This window comes from Struthio camelus, chromosome 2 (genome assembly GCF_040807025.1).
Source record: "Struthio camelus isolate bStrCam1 chromosome 2, bStrCam1.hap1, whole genome shotgun sequence".
Classification (NCBI taxonomy): domain Eukaryota; kingdom Metazoa; phylum Chordata; class Aves; order Struthioniformes; family Struthionidae; genus Struthio; species Struthio camelus.
The window spans coordinates 105800343-105819088 of record NC_090943.1 but is presented as its reverse complement, the minus strand read 5'-3'; the positions used below and the strand labels follow the sequence as shown (position 1 = coordinate 105819088).

Here is an 18746-nt window from a genome sequence, read left to right as displayed (position 1 = left end):
GCTCCTCTGCGGCGGCGGCGGCGGCGGGCGGGCGGCCGCCTGGGCCACGCCCCCCCTCGCTCCCAGCCAACCGCCGCGCCCGCCTTCAGCCCCCGGCACGCCGGCGCTGCCGGGTTGCCAGCGGCGTCCGCTGTCCCTTTAAGGAAGTGGCGCGGCTCCTGATTGGCTGGCGGGGCCGAGCCGGCGAGGCGAGGCGAAGGGAGGGAGGAAGGGGAGCGCGAGCCCGGGATCCCCCGCGGGTGCGCGCGTGGGGGCAGGGCGGCGGCGGCGGCCGGGGGAGGCAGCGGCGGTGGCCGGGCTGCACCTGCGGCCGCCGTGGGGCGCGGCGGCGGCGGGCGGCAGCGCGCACGGGCATGCCTCCGCGGCCGGCCGGCGCTGCCTAGGTAGCCTGGCGCCCCGCTGCCTAGGTAGCCCATGCGGGAGCCCCGCTGCCGGCGCTAGGCGCTCTCCTCCCGTGCCGTAACCCTGCCCCCGGGCAGTGGCGCCAACTGCGGCTCCGCCCCGGGCTTATCTCCGTACCTGGGCCGCTCCCGTGGCCGCCGCCCTCCTTACGGGGCTCATGGCACAGCTGGCGGCGGGCGACGGCGGGGAGATGGGCGGCAGGAAGGTGGCTCTCATCACCGGCATCACCGGCCAGGTAGGGGGAGGTCGGCCCCCGGCGGGGCGCAGCTTTCCGGGGGGCCGGTGGCGAGCAGGTCGCCCGCGGTTTCGGGCCAGCGTTTCCGCCGCTTGCGGTGTGTGTGGGGGGGAGCCGGCCCCCCCCCCCCCCCGTGCGCTCCCTCCCTTCCCCCCCCCCCCGGCTTGGAGCCGCGGGGCGGTTGGGCGGCGCGAGCTGAGGCAGGCCGAGCCCTAACGGTCCGCCGGCGCCGCGCGAGGGCAGGTGGAAAAGCTGTCAGTCGGCGTGGCTGAAGGCGGGCTGCGAAACCCGGCGTGGGCAGAGCGAGCCTGCCGCGGGGCGGTTAAACCGCCGAGCAGCGGGGGTTGAGCGCTCGCGATCGGGCTGCCATCCCGCCCGCCCGCCCTTGGGGGTTTGTAAACGCTGTGGTGCCCCTGCAAGGCACGGGGAGGTTCTCCCCCTGCGGGTGTGCGTCCAGCCCTCGGCACGAAAGCCTGCCGGGTGCTGAGGTGGCCCCACCCGGTGCCGTAACCGCGTTGTAGTGCGGTAGCCGCTGGTGCCCCCGTGCCCGGCGTCTGCTCCCCGTTCCAGTTGTGCATGGGTAGCTGGTGCGCAAAAGCTCTCTCTGAAAGCCGCCCGGCTGATTGACAGGTGGACAAGTCAGCTCAAGCTAGAAGTCTTCTCTGGCCTCACCTACTTGTAGATGCTGTTTGTTTACCTGGAGTTTAGAAATGGCTTTCACTAGGCTACATATATGATGGGGTGCATTTTTTTTTTAAATTCTTCCGTTTGGACTGTTTTATAGTAACTTTACCTGGAGTTCTTAAGAAATCAGCTTAACCTGGACTGAACTGAGGCACAAAGGGATCTTGTGCCAAAAGAGAGCTGCACATGTAAAAGATGCTATGATGGACCGATATTCTAGATGTTCATTCTGATGGACTGAAGAGGTGAAGGCACCAATGTAATGGTATGAAGCAGCCTGCAGTCAGGTTTGATATTAGCAGACCTGTCACTCAGAGGGTTTCTGTGTCATCTATCTTTTTGACTTCCTGGACAGCCGTGCATTTGCTGCAAATGTGCTGTTTTATACCCAGACCTGAATGGATGGCACAAGCCTCTCCTGAGGCTGCTTGTTGTGCGTTCATGTTGTTGTGCAGTCTTCAATCCTTAGGCTGCGTACTTGCAGGGGGAATGATGCTTGCAAAGTCCTGGTGCTTTGAGCAGGAGAAAGGTGGCGTGAACAGAAAATTCAGTGTTTCCCTTGGAGCTACCTCTACACTGTTAAAAAAGTATGTGCCTTTTAACTTACTGAGAAATAAGACCTCCAGGAGTGCTGGTGTATACCATTTGTAGCTTCTGCTCCCACACTTCCAACAGGCACCTTGGATATTTGGTTTGATTGTTTGTCCGTGCAGAGGACTGCATTGTCGTGTCTTTGCTACCAAGTGGCAAATGAGTGCTGAATTAAAGCTGTCCTGGACCTGCTCACTCATATTCCAGCAGCACCTACCTTTGTAATGTACATGTTGTCTATTGCCAGGAAAAACAACTGTGCTGTCCACTCGTCTCTTAGAATGTGCTGTGTGACTTATGCTTGTATAGTTTATCTCTTTATGATTGGTATAACCTGTTAAGTAGGTAACACTGGATAGTAAGCATTAGTAATCTTTTTAGAATCTGAGTGGAACAGTTTGTTTCCTTTATGGTTTGCATTTAATCAGTGATAGCTTCATACCTGGAAGAACTTCTTCCTTTTCAGCTGAAGAAGAGTGGCCTGACCTTTTAGGAGGGATTAAATCCAGAAAGAGTGTAGTGTCACAGCCTTTTTTTTTCTTTTTCTTTCTTTTTTTTTTCTTTGGAAAATGAAAAGCTACGCTCTAATTATTCATCTCCTGTTCTTATTTTCCCTTATTTTGTCTGTTCATGTGGCATGTGTTCTTAAAACGCTTTTCAGTGTGCTGTCTTCTGATGTGTTAGCAGCCATCTGCCATTACCAGGTTGAGAAACCCTTCCAAGTGACTGTTTGACAAGGGAAGATAACTGTGTCTGGAAAGGAGGGAAAAATGGTAATCTGTATATACTAACATTTTTTTTGGTGTTTGTTTTTAGCAAGAGCATAGCCAGAGCTTTCCCAAGGACTACTTTGGTGCTATATGAACAATCTTCCAGTCCGCTGGCAGAAGTACGTTCCTTTTCATTGAAGATAGTAGGTTAGAGGCCTCTAGCTATAATACTCTTAATTCTTTCAGTACAGTGTCCTGTGTTTTTAATATATTCAGCGCAGCTTTTCCACCTTAATTTAACCTTTCTCAGTCATACTGTTTGGTGTTGGAATGTGCAGGGCACAAGACCCAGGAAAGGCCTGAGGTATCTAAAAGTTACACAGTGAGGTTGGGCACCTTAATGACAAGACTCTGCCAACTCTTTATTCAGGATGAAAGTTTTAGGTTGGGAGTAGCCTTTCTCTGGGTCCTGTAGTCCTCCAGCATTCTGAAATTCATAACTGGGAGTCCTGGTCTCTCTTCTCCTCTTAGATGAATTTTAAAAGAAAATCACTGGAGTGTTTGTTCCTTGCCTCTCTTCTACACCATTTCTTTATTTTTACATAATGTTTTTCTTTTTATTTAGAGAGGCCTCATCCAGAGATGAGGGGCCTGGATTCTGTTTCTTCCTTGTCTGAGAATGAGCAAACCACCTTGTCCCACCTCCCAGGATAAAGTCCCAGTGACCTCTGTTTTTAAGTTCAAGTATCATCTGTGAAATGTACAAATGGGTAGAAGTGGAAACTAAACTTGGGCTTCCTCTTCCCCAGATGGTTACTTTAATTACTAGGATCTTCTGTGTTACTCTGTTACTTTGGAATGATCCCTTAAGACTGAGGAGGACATAGAACAGAGTAAGCAGTAAAATAAACTTAGTTAAACTGTACCCCTTCTCCTGCATCAATCCTCTTTTAAAAGTGACTTGCCACTGTTGCATTGTGTAAGGAACCTGCTTTTGTTTGTATGTGACCAGTCTACTCTGAGCTAGTTTACTGAACTAGGCCGCACGGTGCCTGGCTCCTGGAACAAGGGTAGGTGGGAAATAGAACTACCACAGTCTAGTTAGCTCAGTATTTAAGCAAGCTGTGTTGCTGTTTTGTGTTTGAGTGCTTCTAGGCTGAACAAGGAGATGCTTGGACTGTGGTGGCGTTTCATAAGTACAGTTGATGTCTCATCGCTGCGTTGGAATTGGACACCTCATTTTGTTTTTCAGAACTTCCTTATAGCTGTGAACTTCTCTATTGTCCATCTTTTCTACTGACTAAAGATGGGATTTTGTTTCTGTGACCATGGGGAAAAAGTTGAGTTTTAGTTAGGGATATATTCTAACAATAAAGAAATTGTCCCGAGTCACCTTTTGACTAAAATGTCACCTGGAGCTATAGCTTAGCTCCATCTTTTGATTTATGGACTTCTAACGGCACTACATAATCTTTAGTAGTTGCCAGAAAAAGAGGATGGGATATCTACAGAATTTCTTCTGTATAAGGAATGAATAGAGACTTGAGCCATGCCTCTCTAAGGGTTAACAAGATCAGCTTGTGTGATTTGCTTGCGCTCTCAATGCAAGGCATTGAAAGTAGAAGGCATTGTGAGGGTGAATCCATTACTGATGGGAAGGTGATTTTTCAAATAACAAAAAGAATTTGCAATATGGATGGTGAAGCCACAAAGAGAAAGAACTTCCATAATTGTATGGTTGGATTCAAAAGGAATTCTGTTTACAAGGGCTGAACTTCTCTGTCAAATCATAGTAGCTAAATGAATCACTACTAACTTTGCATTTACCCATAGGGTTAGAGTCAAATCATTACCATTCTGCAGCTTGCAGTCCTGGTAAGAGACGCTAAGCACGTAGCTGGTGGGGTTGTAGAGTCCTGTTGCAGTATTGAGATTTGCTTTATCTCTCTTCTCACACCACAACTGTGGGGCGAACCACACTTAACTGTTTCACTGAAATGAGTACTGGAGAGAGGCAGTTGCTGTGTTTGGATGAATAAATCACTTAAGTGTCATGTGGATATTGGTCTGGTAGTAGGTAGCTTCTGAGTAATTCTGTTCATTTAAGGCAGAATATTTCGGATGAAACCTATGCTTGCTGTATGTATGTAGTGAAAAAACTTGTATTTATGAAACAAAAATATGACTCTTGTGCTGTGAAGACATCCTCTAAGACAAGATAGATGGGCTGGATGTTTCAGACTTTGATACCTTGAAGAATTACTGTGTAAAAACAGGATTTTTGAATCAAATAGCGGTACAAGGTACAAATTTAGCTCTGGTTATATGTCTCTTCATGCCCGGCCTTGTCTTATATTTTGGGAAACTACTAAAGCAGTGCTTTTTGATACCTTTGTTTTCTAGGCACTGTCACTAAATGGCTTAGAGTTGCATTTAAATAACTCTGCAGAAAGTCTGACTACGCTGCAGTCAGTCTAGTTATCTTTCTGTACAGTGATGCTGTAAGAGTATTTAGATGTTTGATTTGTTGGAGAAATAATCAGTTTGGGTGAGTCCAGCTGCTAGATTATATGTTGATATTTCTACTTTTCCCACTTCTTCAGTCACTCGATTATGAGCCATGAAGGTCTGTCTTGTGTCTGAGACTGTCCCCTTTTCCTTGGGGAGACTGTCCCCTTTTCCTTGGGGAGACTGTAAGACAGTTTGTAGACCAGTGGGAAAATCACTTAGCAGGCACTTGTAAAGCTAAGTTTTGAATGAAGCAAAACAGTGGAAGTCACATGCAATACATGGCTGGAGGCTATCGTAAATTATAGATGATGAAAGCAGTCATGTTTCTGCCTTTTAAATGAGAACTCTTACAGTAGCAGCTCTAGTTTCTGTTCAGCTGCCTGCAATTCTGTCAAATTTAACTGCAATTTGAAAAATTTAGGGTTTGAAACTGTTCTGACACTGTTGTCTTAAGGTAATATAAATATAATTGGAAAGTGAATGTGCATGTACAAATGCAAAAATGTTCTCTTTAAGTGGTTGATGTAGGTAGAACATGGTGTCTGCCTTTGTCTCTGAAGTATTGCAAGTTAAATCAGTTGTTTACATCCTTTTTTTTCCTTTTGTTCCTGCAACATACCAAACTATGTGTGTGAACTGCAAATGCTATGTAGGCGTTACAGTTTATGGTTTGAGAAAGGCTAACTGTATTGAGAGGAAAAAGATTACTGAGAAAGCAGAATTTGCCATTGTGAATTTGCATAAGTTTTAAAATCTTGTTTTTTGAAATTGAAGCTAAGCAGGATAGATGACGTGGAGCAAAGTACCAGTAACAGGAAAAAAAAAAACCCTCATTGCTTCATACAAAATGTAATCAATCACTATATAGAGCATGCCTATAAAACTCTTTGGTATTATATATGATTAAAGGAACTATTTCTTGGAGAACAGGAAATAGTTAAACTTTTAAAAAGAGTTGTACATTTAAGTATTGTGATTAAATGGTGAGGTGGGAGTCTTTATCATCTGGCAGCGTGTGTATACCTGGGAGGCAATGTGAAGAAGTATGATAGCCTGTTGTAGCAGATAGAACGTATTGGTTTGCCAGGCAAGGGATAAAATCCAAAGGATTTTTTTATATGGAAATAGGAGGATTATTTTCCCCAAAACAGCCTATAGGTAGGTGTAAGCAACACCACCTTTTCATTAAAACAAACTTCCTGTGGTTGAAACTTGATACTCATTTCAACTGCTGTCTCTGTTTAAGCAGTTGGGAGTTCTCAAGTGAGACTTTTTCAGAGGTGTTGAACATCTTGACTTAGTCTGAGATTGCTGAGACATAGGAACATCTTGAAACCTTCGTAGTATGTGAGACTCTACTCCCATAGTCTGTGACAGGAAGGTGGCATAAGTGACTTGTTGAAAGCAATACAGCAATGAATAGCAGTTTTGACATGAAACCCCAATTTACCTAAAACATATAGTTCCAGGTCTTCCCTTTTATAGGGTGTAAAAAAGTGTTACTATCAAGTTTCAACCAAAACTCTTGGGGAAAACTACCTTTTATTAAATAGTAGTGTTACAAATACTAGAACAGGACACTAGAACATATTTGAAAGCACAGATTCTATTTTGAGAAAATGCCTGAATTTCTCTTTTTTTCTTGGCCATCGTTTTGAAGGGAGAAGAGTGATTACAAGATAGTCCAGTCCCACTGGTGTCTTGACCTGGTCATCTAAAGGAATCTGCAAGTAAATGATCTTACATTTCACCCCCTTCTGGCTGTGTTTTGTATTCTAGAACAGTATGTGTGGACTGGCAGGGCACTCATCTGCCTCAAGAACTGCAAGTCCAGAATAGATGCTAGTCTTTTTGTCTACTGTGAGGAGCCTGTTACCTTTACCAGAAAATGCAGTTAAAGGTGCTGTGCCAGCGTAGGTGAGTTGGAACATATTCGTGGTAGAAAGTATGGCTGATATAGGATTAGTTCATGCATGTCTGGATGTCTAAACATCCTTTGGTCGTTGTTTTTTTTTCTTGTTTTTTTTTTTTTTTCCAACCTTACAGAGCTTTGCTTAGTATTTATGACTGCCAGAAAAGATTATTCCCTTCTCCCTTATGGGAAAGGGAAATCCTCGTAAAGTGGCACAACTAACAGGTGTGCATCTAGGATCATTGTAAGCAATCAGCTTCCTTGTGTGCTTGAAGAGGGTAGGTACAGGACATGGTAAAAAAAAACAGAGTGAACAGCAAGTGATTTATGTGATCTGTATGCCATGATGTGTACCTGCTATGAGATTAGATGAAATAGCATTTTTCATTTCCTGGAACAGATCTGGTGAGGTTCAAGTACTAAGTACAGTGCTAAGATATGAAGCCGATAGAAGCGTGACGCTTGATTTGCTTGTTGATGGCCTTAGGAGCTATTGCCACAGCTTCTCAGACTGACAAGGACAGTGAAGTATCCTATTGCCAGCAGCATGCCACTTGCTTGGTCTTGTTTGTGTTTTAATGAAGACTGGTGCCAATCAGTGTAGAACGAACTTGTATTTCTCTGCTTCCTAAGATTTTAAAGAGTTGAAGCATCCTTTTCTCTATGTAGCTATAGCCAATCCAAGCTGAAGAGAGAATTCACCTAACTTTTTCCTGTGACTGTCCTTTTCCACTAAGCCTTGGTGGTGTTTCCCCTCTGGTGGTTTCTTTCAGATCCTTGGGCTCTTGAGTCTTCTGTTTTCTTAGGCACCTGAAAGGTTACTACTCTTGTGTGATTTACCTAATCCAGGGAAGCTGCGGAAAAGATTTTTCAGTGGAGTTATGATACATGTGTTCATCCTAGTGGGACTTCCTCCTGCCCAAGCCACATTTCTCTGAGGAACCCTGAGTTTCTTTACACTTACCCACCCTTTACTTTTTCCTGTGACACAAAATCTCAGTGCTAAGGCAGGAAATAGTTTCTCTGTCTCTTGACATTTTTTTATTAACTTTATCTCAGCTTCTTTAGACACTCCTGAGTCCTGATTAAATATCAGTCCTTCCAAACTTGTCAGCTGTTTCTCCTACGCTGTTGCAGCACAAGACTTGTGCTTGCTTTAGAAAGCTTGTTTTCCTTAACCAATACGTGAACAATGGCACAAGAGCAAGTCAAGAGCAAGGTGGGTGTCTAATTTCCTCTCTTGTGTGCATGCTTTCTCTCTAAATCTCTCTTTAGTTCTTTGGTTGCTTTTTAGCTGAATGAGCAAAATGAATTTCTTGGTTCTTGTTTCTTACCATAATCTGTTTCTCACCTCCTACTTCTTTCGTATAGATTTGCTGATTGCTTTTTCAGGACCTGAGTGAACGAATTCCTTTGGGTCTCATATACCAGCTGAGTGGATGCAGTTATGTTCCAAACCTTCAATTAAGCAAAGCTATAAGAAGGTGAGGTGGAAGAGTGGAATTCTCTCCTGTCTTCTCTCTAACCATTATTTAAAAATTTTTGATAGCTTATTGTTCCATTTGGAGGGTGTGTGCAAAGTCTTCACAATATAAAATCCATAACTAACCTTTTTTAAGGCTTGCAAAACAAGTTGATGTAAACCATCCTGTCTGTTGTTGCCTATGCTTTTCACATGCAAATTTAGTCAATTTGACTTCCTCATGCAAAATAAATGTCCCATCATTTTTTCTTTTTGTGTATGCACAAATACACACAAAACAGTAACGAAATGCAAACTTCCTTCTTCAGGAGTTTCTTTTCCTGGTAAAGTCCTGTGTGCAAAAAAACAAACAAACAAAAAAAAAACCTGAAACACTTATGGCATTCAGTAGTGGTAGTTAGGAGTTGATGTTATCACAACACCTTTGTATTCGTGCTCAGATACAGTGATTCAATAGTTATGTCAGCTACATGAATGCAGTTATCTTGGGTGTGGGGTGTTGCAGGTCTTGACTTTTTGCAAAGAGAGTTTTTGAGCTGATAAACCTACTTGTTGTGCTGCAGTCTCCATGCTTTAACACCTTGGGACTAGTAGGAAGAAAGTATGCTTGCTTTGGAAAATCTGACTGTTAAGTATAGTAGGAAGTAGTCAACTTTAATGAAAGAGGTTTTTGTAGGGCTTTGTGTTTAGCTGTCATTTGGCCCATTTATTGTTACCTGAACATTCCTATAAGAGGAGCATTACTACTGCCTACAGCACAGTGTAATACAGAGGGGAAAAATGTGCCATGTTGAGGAGGTCAAGTGCTTTTGCTGTAATGAGAAGGTACTGCATCTCTGCTGTGTATCTTGCCACCTGCATGACTATTAAACATGTGCCTCTTGGCTCTTCTCCCCCCCGCTTCCTAGTTTCAGAAGAGATATTCTCTTGTATGTGATGTACACAATACATGCAATCTCTAAAGCTGCTTCTTCTGGGGTAGTGCTGAAGCATGTTACTAAGCACTACACTGTCAGTTCTGTATCTTTTCTGGTGCTTTTGAAGTTGCCTTGAAGTAGTGTGCCACTCTACTCCTGTGGAAGCTTAACAACTTGAAAGTGGTAGAAGATTCTCGTACTTGGATCCATAACATCTAAACCCATGCCAGAAGTAGCTTGAGCATATTTGCAATTTCATCATGGGAAACAAGCCTTTCCTGGGATGTTAAAAAAGAGTATCAGTCCAGAAGGAAAGAAAACCCCAAGCCAGGCAGGGAATACTTCTGACTGCTCCTGTATGTACACTGTTCCTGATTTCTACACTTCAAGTTTGGTATATTTGCAGACTCTTCTGCTTGTTACTATAGTATCTATTTATTTGCTTCTATTGGTGCAGATTTATGTGCCATTTTGGAAATGGGACACAACATCTGACTGGCTGCTACTTGTCAAATTGTAGGTATGCTGTAATGGTGTCTTTTTTTACGTTTCTGCTTCATGCTTGCAGGATCTCTTTGGGTGTCTTTCCAGCAACTGGCGTAATCAGTGATGCTGGTGGTGACCTGTATCTTGATTGCTGTTCCTTCTTTAGGAAGATAAAGAACATTTATCTAAATTCTATCTTTGGCTACTGTTTGGTGTCCTGCCTTCTTTGTTATTGACAGAGCGCTTTAAAAGCATAAACGCCAATAAGAGCAAGTTTTTTTTATTAAAATGCTGAAGTTGTTGGTTGCAGAAGCCTTTTTGCTGGTGCTGGTTGACTGTTCATGGTCAAGCTTGATATTCTTTTGAACTCATAGCCCGATCTGTTGTGGCAGAACTTGGCATCCTCTCTATTACTTACAAGTTTGGGATCTTGTTATTATTATCTTGTTCTTATCTGAACTCATTCTTCTCTTCATCACTTTAAGCCTTACTTAAAGTAGTTGAGGATTGGAGCATTACTACCTGAAAGAGGCAATAGATTAATTCAGTAATACTTCAGAACATAGTCTTCTGAAACCAGTTACTTGGTTCAGTTTCTCCAGAACAGCAAATTTCTGTGTAGCTCCTACATCTGTAAAGCAAACAAATCTGTGTTCAGCTCCACTTGTAAACTCTTTGGGAGCGCGAATGAAACACGGCCAGTAGAAGTAGTATGGTACCGATACAGTTACCTTTCTCCCTGTCGCTATATCTGAGCTTGTTGATATTTTAAAAAAAACTATATGTGTGAGAGTTATTTACAAATGATAATACTTTAATATAGATTTCAAAGATGCATCAGGTATTGTAGCATGTATGTGCATATAGTTGCACCTTTAACCATTTTATGTAATGAAATATTTGTGCTGATTTTAGCTGTTGCCCTGAAAACTGTCACTAGGTTTTTATGAGATTTCATAGGAGGAATGGCTTAATTAGTTCTGCAAGTCTGATCTCCATGCTAACACTCTTAGCATACTGCCATCTTTATTAAAACATTTAGCCACACTCAGTTCGTTAATTACATGGAAAAAGGCTGACTAATCCATTGGAAAATGATTGTGGGGGACGAGGAACTGGAGAGAGGGAAGGGGAAAAGTAAAAGTGAAGTTTCTGCTGCCTTCCAGGTCAGATTATTCCAGTGGCTCTATGAGCATTACAGCTGTCAAGCCCAGCTAAAACTACTCTTCTTTTGGGTAGCTGACAAGGATAGAAAACATAGGCCAAGTGGAAAGGTGACAGGAATATATAGCTGGCTATTGGAATTAAAGGTGGGGTGGCCTCTCTCAGTGGAAGTGTGGACTTGGCTTAACCTAAACCAGCTGTGAATGAAATAGTGCCGTTTCACAAATCGAATAAATATTTGTCAGGAGAGCTTGCTAATGAGCTTAATTATTTTGCATTGTCCGAGCGTGGTAGTATGTTATGAATAAACTTGAAACTACTGAAATAGTGGTTACAGGTGAAGGATGTCAAGCTGCGTGAAGGTAAATGCTGTTACTGCATCATCAGTTCCATGCTGGTGGTTATTTAGCAAACTTTGACGTAAGTCTTAATTTGTGGAGGGGGTGGGTTGTGTACCCTCCCACCAGCCATCCTGAGGTTTGTTCATCATTTTCAGTACCACGCCTGTACCTGACCCTTTTCTTTTTTTGTGGGTTTCCACTTTTGAAGTATTTCCTGTGAGTTCCTGATGACAAGATAGGAATGTTGGTGGATGAACCTTGTAGTGAATAATATTACTGCTTTAGTAAGTAATGAGGCTTTATTTGTGGAGTGAGTACTTCAGGTCTCTCCCTTAAACTTCTTAAGGAGGGCTGCTGTTGTGGAAAACTGATAGAGAGGAACTGTTCATGCACTGGCCCTCTGGGGAGGGGAATTTGAACAGGAAGTCACTTAATGCTCCTCGTTTGTCATTATTTGAAACTGATTTCAAATGTAAGGAAATTTGGAAGTTTTCGTCAGATTCCTGTTTGATCTTTGTGATGGTAAAGGAAACTTGATTTGTATGGTGCTATGGTCAGTGAAAAGAGAACTGCTGCTTAGGTAGGGGAGGCTCAGGGAGAAGAAATCTCAGGTTCCAAATCCAAAAACAGCCCTGTTTTGAGCAAAGCAACTGAAGTCCTGTCATCGTGTTGTCGTCCCATTCCCCCCACCCCTTGGCCGGTCAGGAGGCTCATGGCCTAGTAATCCCGTAAAGGCCATTCTGCTTGTATAGAATTCTGTTTCATTTTGGTGTGAAGAGAGTACTTTCTACTTCTGCATCTTGTTTTTCCTCTGCCACATGGACTAACACCGGTACTTTATGAAGAAAACCAGTCTTACTACCTTATAGCTTGACAGTACAGTAAAAATAGTAAGTGCCTTCTCTCTGTTTTCCTGGTTGCAGCATGCAGGGCTGTAGAGTAGAGGTACAGTAAAGCTCTCCACCTAGAGGGGAGGAGACAGAAAGACAGTCTGTACACCAGGGCAAGGCTGACCAGGCTGCAGTGATTCGGAAGATCAGCACTTTGCCTAAGTAAAATAGAGGTACAGTGAAGTCTTTTTTTGATAAAGGGGAAAAGCAACCAATAACTTTCTTTACTTAATGTATATTTCAAATAAAAACTAGTCCTAGCCAATAAGAGAGGACGCTATGCCAAACTTAGCTTGGCTTTGAAAGAAATCGCTTACTTCAGAGCAACTTTCATTGCTGTGCCCATACCTTGATTTGAAGGTGGCATTTATATAGCAGCTATCCACCTTACTCTGACTGAAGGCACTATTTTGATAAATCTTTTCCATCACACTCTGAATACATGGCTACGTTTGCAGAATGCAATTGGACGTGTCTGAACTAGAAATTTTTACCACAAGTGAAAGGAGGTGAATGTAAGCAGCAAGAACTTGTCCTTCCAGCGTATTAGTTTCTCTGCCTTTTTACTGGATCTGTTTTCCCGGTGGGTCTTTTCTATTTTGGGCTTTATTTGTTATGTGACAATTTGTCACCAGCTTCCGGTGCAGTTGGTTTTTGATTATTAGGAAAATTCCTGTCGGAGTCACTGTCATCAGCAGCTGTAGCTGCCACTGTTATCCCCCTACCCCTCTTTGCAGGCTTTCGGGAGAAACTGGTGGTTAACTCTAGAGCTGACATCAGCGTCTTAGTTTCCCAATTTGAGTAGGAAGGGAGGGAAAACTAAATGCGCAGTCTTCTGTCAAGATACGGAATTATGAAGGATGTGTCTTTCTAAACAGTGTTTCACTGTGTCACAGCTGGTGTGCTATGCTGTGATGTAGCTGGGTAAGTAGCAAAGTAATTCATGATACTTCTGTATGTCCTACCCTGGGACTTGAGAAGTTGCCAGTTTATTCCCAGACTTGAGTTTTTCACATGCTTGAAAAAAGCCACAAAGTTAGCCAACAACAATTTTATTCTTTTTATTAAGGATTTAGTGTTGTCCAGATGTGCAGAGATTTACATACTTAATTCTTCCATGCAAGAGGAATTATGGAATTGTTGCATCAAAGGGTGATTTTTAGAAGGTGCTAGTGTTGCTGAAGCAGAAAATTATTCTTATCTTTTTGAAAGAATATTGCAAGTCACTGATTGAGTACTGCCTTTGAAATGTATATAAGTTTTTCATATGGATGTAAAATAAATTGTTGCAGAAAGAATGTATTGCTTTGGATTAGTGGCAGCCTCTTAAAAAAAAATCTTGGACTCTGCTGAAGAATAGAAGTATGTGTTTCTGTTTTTTGGCAAAAAATACATTCACTTTGATTCTGGTGGAAAATGCATGTTATAAAGATTCTAGCTATGTTTTCTTGACAAAGAGAGAGAACTTTTTTTGAAGGAAATTAACTTTAATGGTGGTAGGATTAAATCCTTGTGTCTTTACATATGCCTAGAGTATTTTTAGTTTTCTAAAGCATGCAATTTATTCAGGTTTTTCAGCACTGGCATACTGACTTTCATGTTCCTCAGATGAACTGAGCTATTTTTCTGTTGCAGCCTTGGTAAGAAGACAGTTTGCTTATGGATAACTGACATGCCAGTCAGGGAGAGGGGGAAAAAAACATAGCATAGCACTTTAATATGGCAGGAAACTGCTGGAAAGTACGTGATATTTGTTAACAGATTTACTGTTTAAAGTTAGTTACTGTCTGTCATGTACAGGATTTGTTTCCCATGACTTATCACAAAATTGGCTTGAATGGCAGATGGCTGAATCGTTCACGCAAGAAAGCTGGAAGTGAGCTCGCACAGGTTGTCTTTGACCACGCAGCATTGACTAGATGCTTTGCATAAATAATCTTCTGTAGGGGTCTGCAACTATTGTTGTAGGTGAGTTTGGTAGAACTGTTTTTTAGACTAGTAGAAACTTTCTGTAGTAAGACAGCCCTCTTTTGCCTTTCCTATGTCTTTTGCAGGGGTTTAACAGTTGAGTCTAAAATTTCCTGCATGCGCTATCTTTTCCGTAACTTTTCAGCCCAGAAGAGCCAACTGCAATGAAAAACCAAGCGCATGGGGGACAGAGGATGTTTTAGTGTTGCATAATCTTCATACCACTTTGGGGTGGGGTGCATGCTTTGGAGTGTGATCTCGAGATCTTTTTTTGGGATGAGGGCTTTTGTTTCTGATTCGACTGTATTCATAACATATTCATCTTGAACAAGTCTGTTCTTAGAGTCAAATAGGGACTTCTTGGTGTTGCCTGTCTGAATTCTCAGAAGGTTTGCTCTGTGCTGGCTGTATTCCAGTTCTTACAGCTCTTTCTCCTGCCAGACTCTATATCCCTGTGGGCTTGTGAAAAATTTTCCAGACTCTTGTAGTTGAGACTTGACAGGACTTCTCTTCTTCAGTGAGCTGGGGTGAGACTGGGAAACAGGAATGAAATCTAAGAGCATCTCTCTTCTGGTTTTAATGTTCTAGGTAGTTTGGATCAGGCGACAGAAGAACCATGTTGTAATCTAAATGGGGAACGTGGCAGAAGTAGATCAGTGCTGTGTAGGAGAAACAAGGCCTGAAAGTTCTGAAATAAAAGCAAGGGAGAGGGTCATCAGCTGAAGTAGATTAAAATCCCCCTGAGGATCTAGCTAAGTAAGAGGGGCTGGGCAAGAAGCTTGGTGCCAAGTGGAGAGGGCAGTCAGAGACAGAGGACAGAGAGATAGCAGTCATGGGGGGAAGTAGTGTTTGATAACTGAGTTTGGCTCAGCAGTGAAACTGGAGTGAGAATGCATGGATGGATGTCTGAGGTGATGGAGTGCTTGGACAGAGAGACTGGGAACAGGCATATGAAGAAAAGGAAGTGGGCCTAGGGAGACTGCAGATCTGGAAGTGGGAAATGGGGACTGATTGGGAATGCTCTGAGGCTGAGATTTGCCTAAGCAGTAAGATGGGGCCTGGGCAGGGAAACAGCTGTAAGGGAAAGACCTCTCCACCTTTTCCAACTTCCTGCAGGGTGATAGTTCCTCCTTCCCCTACTTCTTTCCTGTACCCTGACAATCTAGCTAGTTGCCTGCCTACAGGCAGCCTTGTCTGTCTTGCTTTAGGAATAGTTAGTCTGCTGGAGAAAAAAGGAAGCATGGCTCTTTCTGTGGTGCTAGTTAAGTTCTTGAAGTGCACGAGCGAGTGAAAGGCAGCCCTCGCCCAGACATCTGGCTTCTGCCGCATGCATGGGGTGGCTTGTAGAGATGGGTCAGTTTGATCTGATTTAAATGGACAAAAAGTTTTGCACTGGATTGGTGAGCTGCTCTGACTTGTCTTATAGTCATATGCCTTCTTGTATGGATGGAGAGGGAAAGGAGGAGGGCAGCCCTTTTCTTTGCTGAAAGTGTGGCTCAAGGATTGACATACTGTCTGTGGGGTATGTGTGGGTGGTGTGTTGTTGCTGTTTGTTTGTTTGTTTTTTTTTAATCACCCCAGTCACCAAAAGTTAATGGTTTCCTAATGCGCTTTTCAAAGATGTTTCATACACTCTGAGCAAGGTTCCTTTAGCTGTGGCTTTGGTATATTCATAACCTCTCCCAGTTGGGGCCCCTAAGCATCTCACACTAAGCACCTGAAAGTACGTTGTTAATAACTGTATTTGTCTCACACGAGTGATTTGCCCAGTATAGGAATTCTGTGTCAGATGAGGATGTTTTGCTGAACAGGATGTCCTTCTGTATTTTGTACGTGGATCTTCAGTAGCTACCACCTTTTTTCAGAGATTGCACTTTGATATAAGGAAAAATAAAGTTAAGTAAAATTCTAGCTCTTCTTTTTCCAGCACTACTTCTTTTTAAAGCAAGTCAGTCTTTAAATACGAGTGTAGATTTTTTTTCTACAAATCTTGCATAGAAGCTTTTTTGAATGCTCTCACCGTATATCTGATCATTTGCTGCCCTTTGCTAAATAGCACTAGAGAGAGTCCTTTCATTTAATTTAAACATCTTTTGCTGCTGTTGATGACCTGAGGTATCAGAACATCAGTTGTCATTACAGGTGTGGCTGTTGGTAAGGAAAGAGGTGTAGCACTTTTTTCTTGCTTTCTTTTTTTTTTCCTTTTGGATTTTTTTTTTTCTTTTGGAATAGAGGTAACGTTTACTTTAAATACCAACTTTAAGCATTGGGTTATATGGAATATATAGAATATAGGAGGATTCCAGGCATGCTTTCCCACGCTGCTTTGCCAAGGTTTCTTAGACTTGCAGAGTGTCCGGCATTCTGGATCTCTAGTGTACAAATATATTCCATTCTAGGAACTGTGCTGTGACTATTGATGTGCAGAAATACACAAGAACTGAGTGCGTGGCTATCAGGTTTTTTTCATAATCTAAGCCTCATTTCAGGTAAATTCTCCAAGAATTAAAAATTCAATAAATGGCCTATAAAAGAAATTCTGACACCCATACTCTGTGCTGAAAACCGGTGGAAGTACAAATATAAGCTTATTTTGCTTCCTTTTGCTCCCTGTGAAGAAGATTGAATTTTAGGTTTATTGGTTTTTTTTTTTTTTTTTTTAAAGAGGAGAAAAAGCCTGTAAAAGCGAGGCATGGCTTTTGGAGTGACTTGTAGATGAGGAAGGCAACAGATCAGCACATCTGATAGTTAACATCCTTGTAATGTGTCATTGCTATCTCTACCAGTAAAAATTAATTGAAGAGCCTTTTGCACAATTTAGATTATTAGTCTAGGTTTTATTAAGTCAGCAGAAAATAATAGTTAAAAGGCAAACTTCTGAGAATACTTCCAATGGTCTTGAAAAACATAAGTTGATATGATGGAGTTCTTGGGCTACCTGTTACCAGAATATTCCCCCCTAGTAGCAGGAATTTTTAAATAGATGAATAGGAATTTTTAAATAGCTTGTATGCTAACATGGTGATGCAACCTTCCCGCTGAAGTGAAAAGCTGTGAGCTTAGGAACAAAGTAAAAGCTTATTATCTTAAGTTAAATTTGGCATATGTTGTGGCCATTGCTTATTTAACTGTTACTATTGTGCAGATGGAGGCTGGGATTTAAGCCTCTGGGATGCTTGCAAATTGACAAATGTGTACCAGAGAAAGCCCGCTCTGATCAAAAGGATGTCAGTCAAACCTCCTTGTTTTAAATGAAGCATGGATTTGAGCCATGCAGCTGAAGAGCTCTGTTGAGCATTACTGCCCTAAGTGAAATGAGATGTACATGCAGGTATCTAATTAGTTTTTGTAGTGTTCGGGAACTTCTTTTTATAACGTTGAATCATGCGATTGCACTATGTTGAATGTGGATAAGACTTCCTGTTTAACTATACAAAAGATCTTCATTCTCAATCTTGATTTACAGTTTAAGGCTGGGGTTGAAAATTCCCTGATGATCTAATAAATTTGAGTGGCCTGTCCATAGGAAATGATCTTGGTGCTTTAATTTTAATTAAAGACTGACATTTTTAATACCAAAACTTATTATGTGTATGTTAAAACTATTTACTATTTTCTACTTTTAAAAGGGACTGAAATTCTAGATATTTAAGTTCATTGCAAGCATTTCTTCTGGGGGGAGAGACCTTCACGTAAAGGCTTCTTGAAATCGTGATTCTTTTACATAAAGTGCACGAACCACACAAAGTATGTATTAGTGCTCCATCAACAATACTTTTTTTTTCTTTTCCAATGAATGTTATAGGAGTCTTCTCAAAAAACAAGCTGATGAAACTGCATGATGAACTACATAAAAATGCAGTTAAGAGTTAAAAAGGAACCTTAACATTTTATCTCTGTAATAGTCTTAAGAGGTTACTTGTTAAAAGATTTAATGTCGTTTAGGTTAATGGCAAATTCTGACTGTATTCGGTTTCCTTCTAATTAAAAAGGCTAATTTCTTTTAAAATCAGTTAAATATGTTCATGTTAGCATGGTAATGTGCACCAGATACATGGTGCCCTAAGCATTAGGAGTCTTAGCAAAAGAACTGCGTCTCCAATAAATGAGAGCTGAACGTGATGTAGAAGAGTGTTTTCTTCTTTTTTTTCTTTTTATTAAAAAAAGAAATTCCTCTTTAAAAGCAACTTTTAACCTTCTGTGGCGTACTTCTCTGCTAGCTGTTATTTAAACCTGTGTGCTCCTGCTTCATTAGGCTGAGCAGCTGAGACTACTGTACTAGCCGGAAACCAGGGCATTTATGATTGAGTTCCTGTTATTGACTTACCCTAGAGAAAATGCCAAATTCCACTAGACATAGTACAGTAGGCCTACTGTGGGAGACTTGTACGAATGCTGTTCTGACGTTTTAGACTGGGATTTTTATTTTCTATTTCTAGGGTTATTTTCTTT

General features: G+C 42.1%; 1 protein-coding gene across 3 annotated transcripts in view; it reads left to right on the top strand.

Annotated features, from left to right (window-relative positions):
- Positions 1 to 281: 281 nt before the first annotated feature.
- GMDS (GDP-mannose 4,6-dehydratase) overlaps positions 282 to 18746 on the top strand; it is a 428741-nt gene continuing 410276 nt past the window's right edge. Inside the window, exons 1-2 of one of the 3 annotated variants that reach the window (XM_068931999.1) lie at positions 309 to 637; positions 6794 to 6863. Coding sequence is in view for 2 of the 3 variants with exons in the window: in XM_068931997.1 (XP_068788098.1) it covers positions 560 to 637 (78 nt within the window). In the remaining variant the exon portion in view is untranslated. Of the gene's footprint in view, positions 638 to 6793; positions 6864 to 8469; positions 8530 to 18746 lie in introns of those variants that run through there. The other 2 variants (XM_068931997.1, XM_068931998.1) reach the window with 2 other exon arrangements.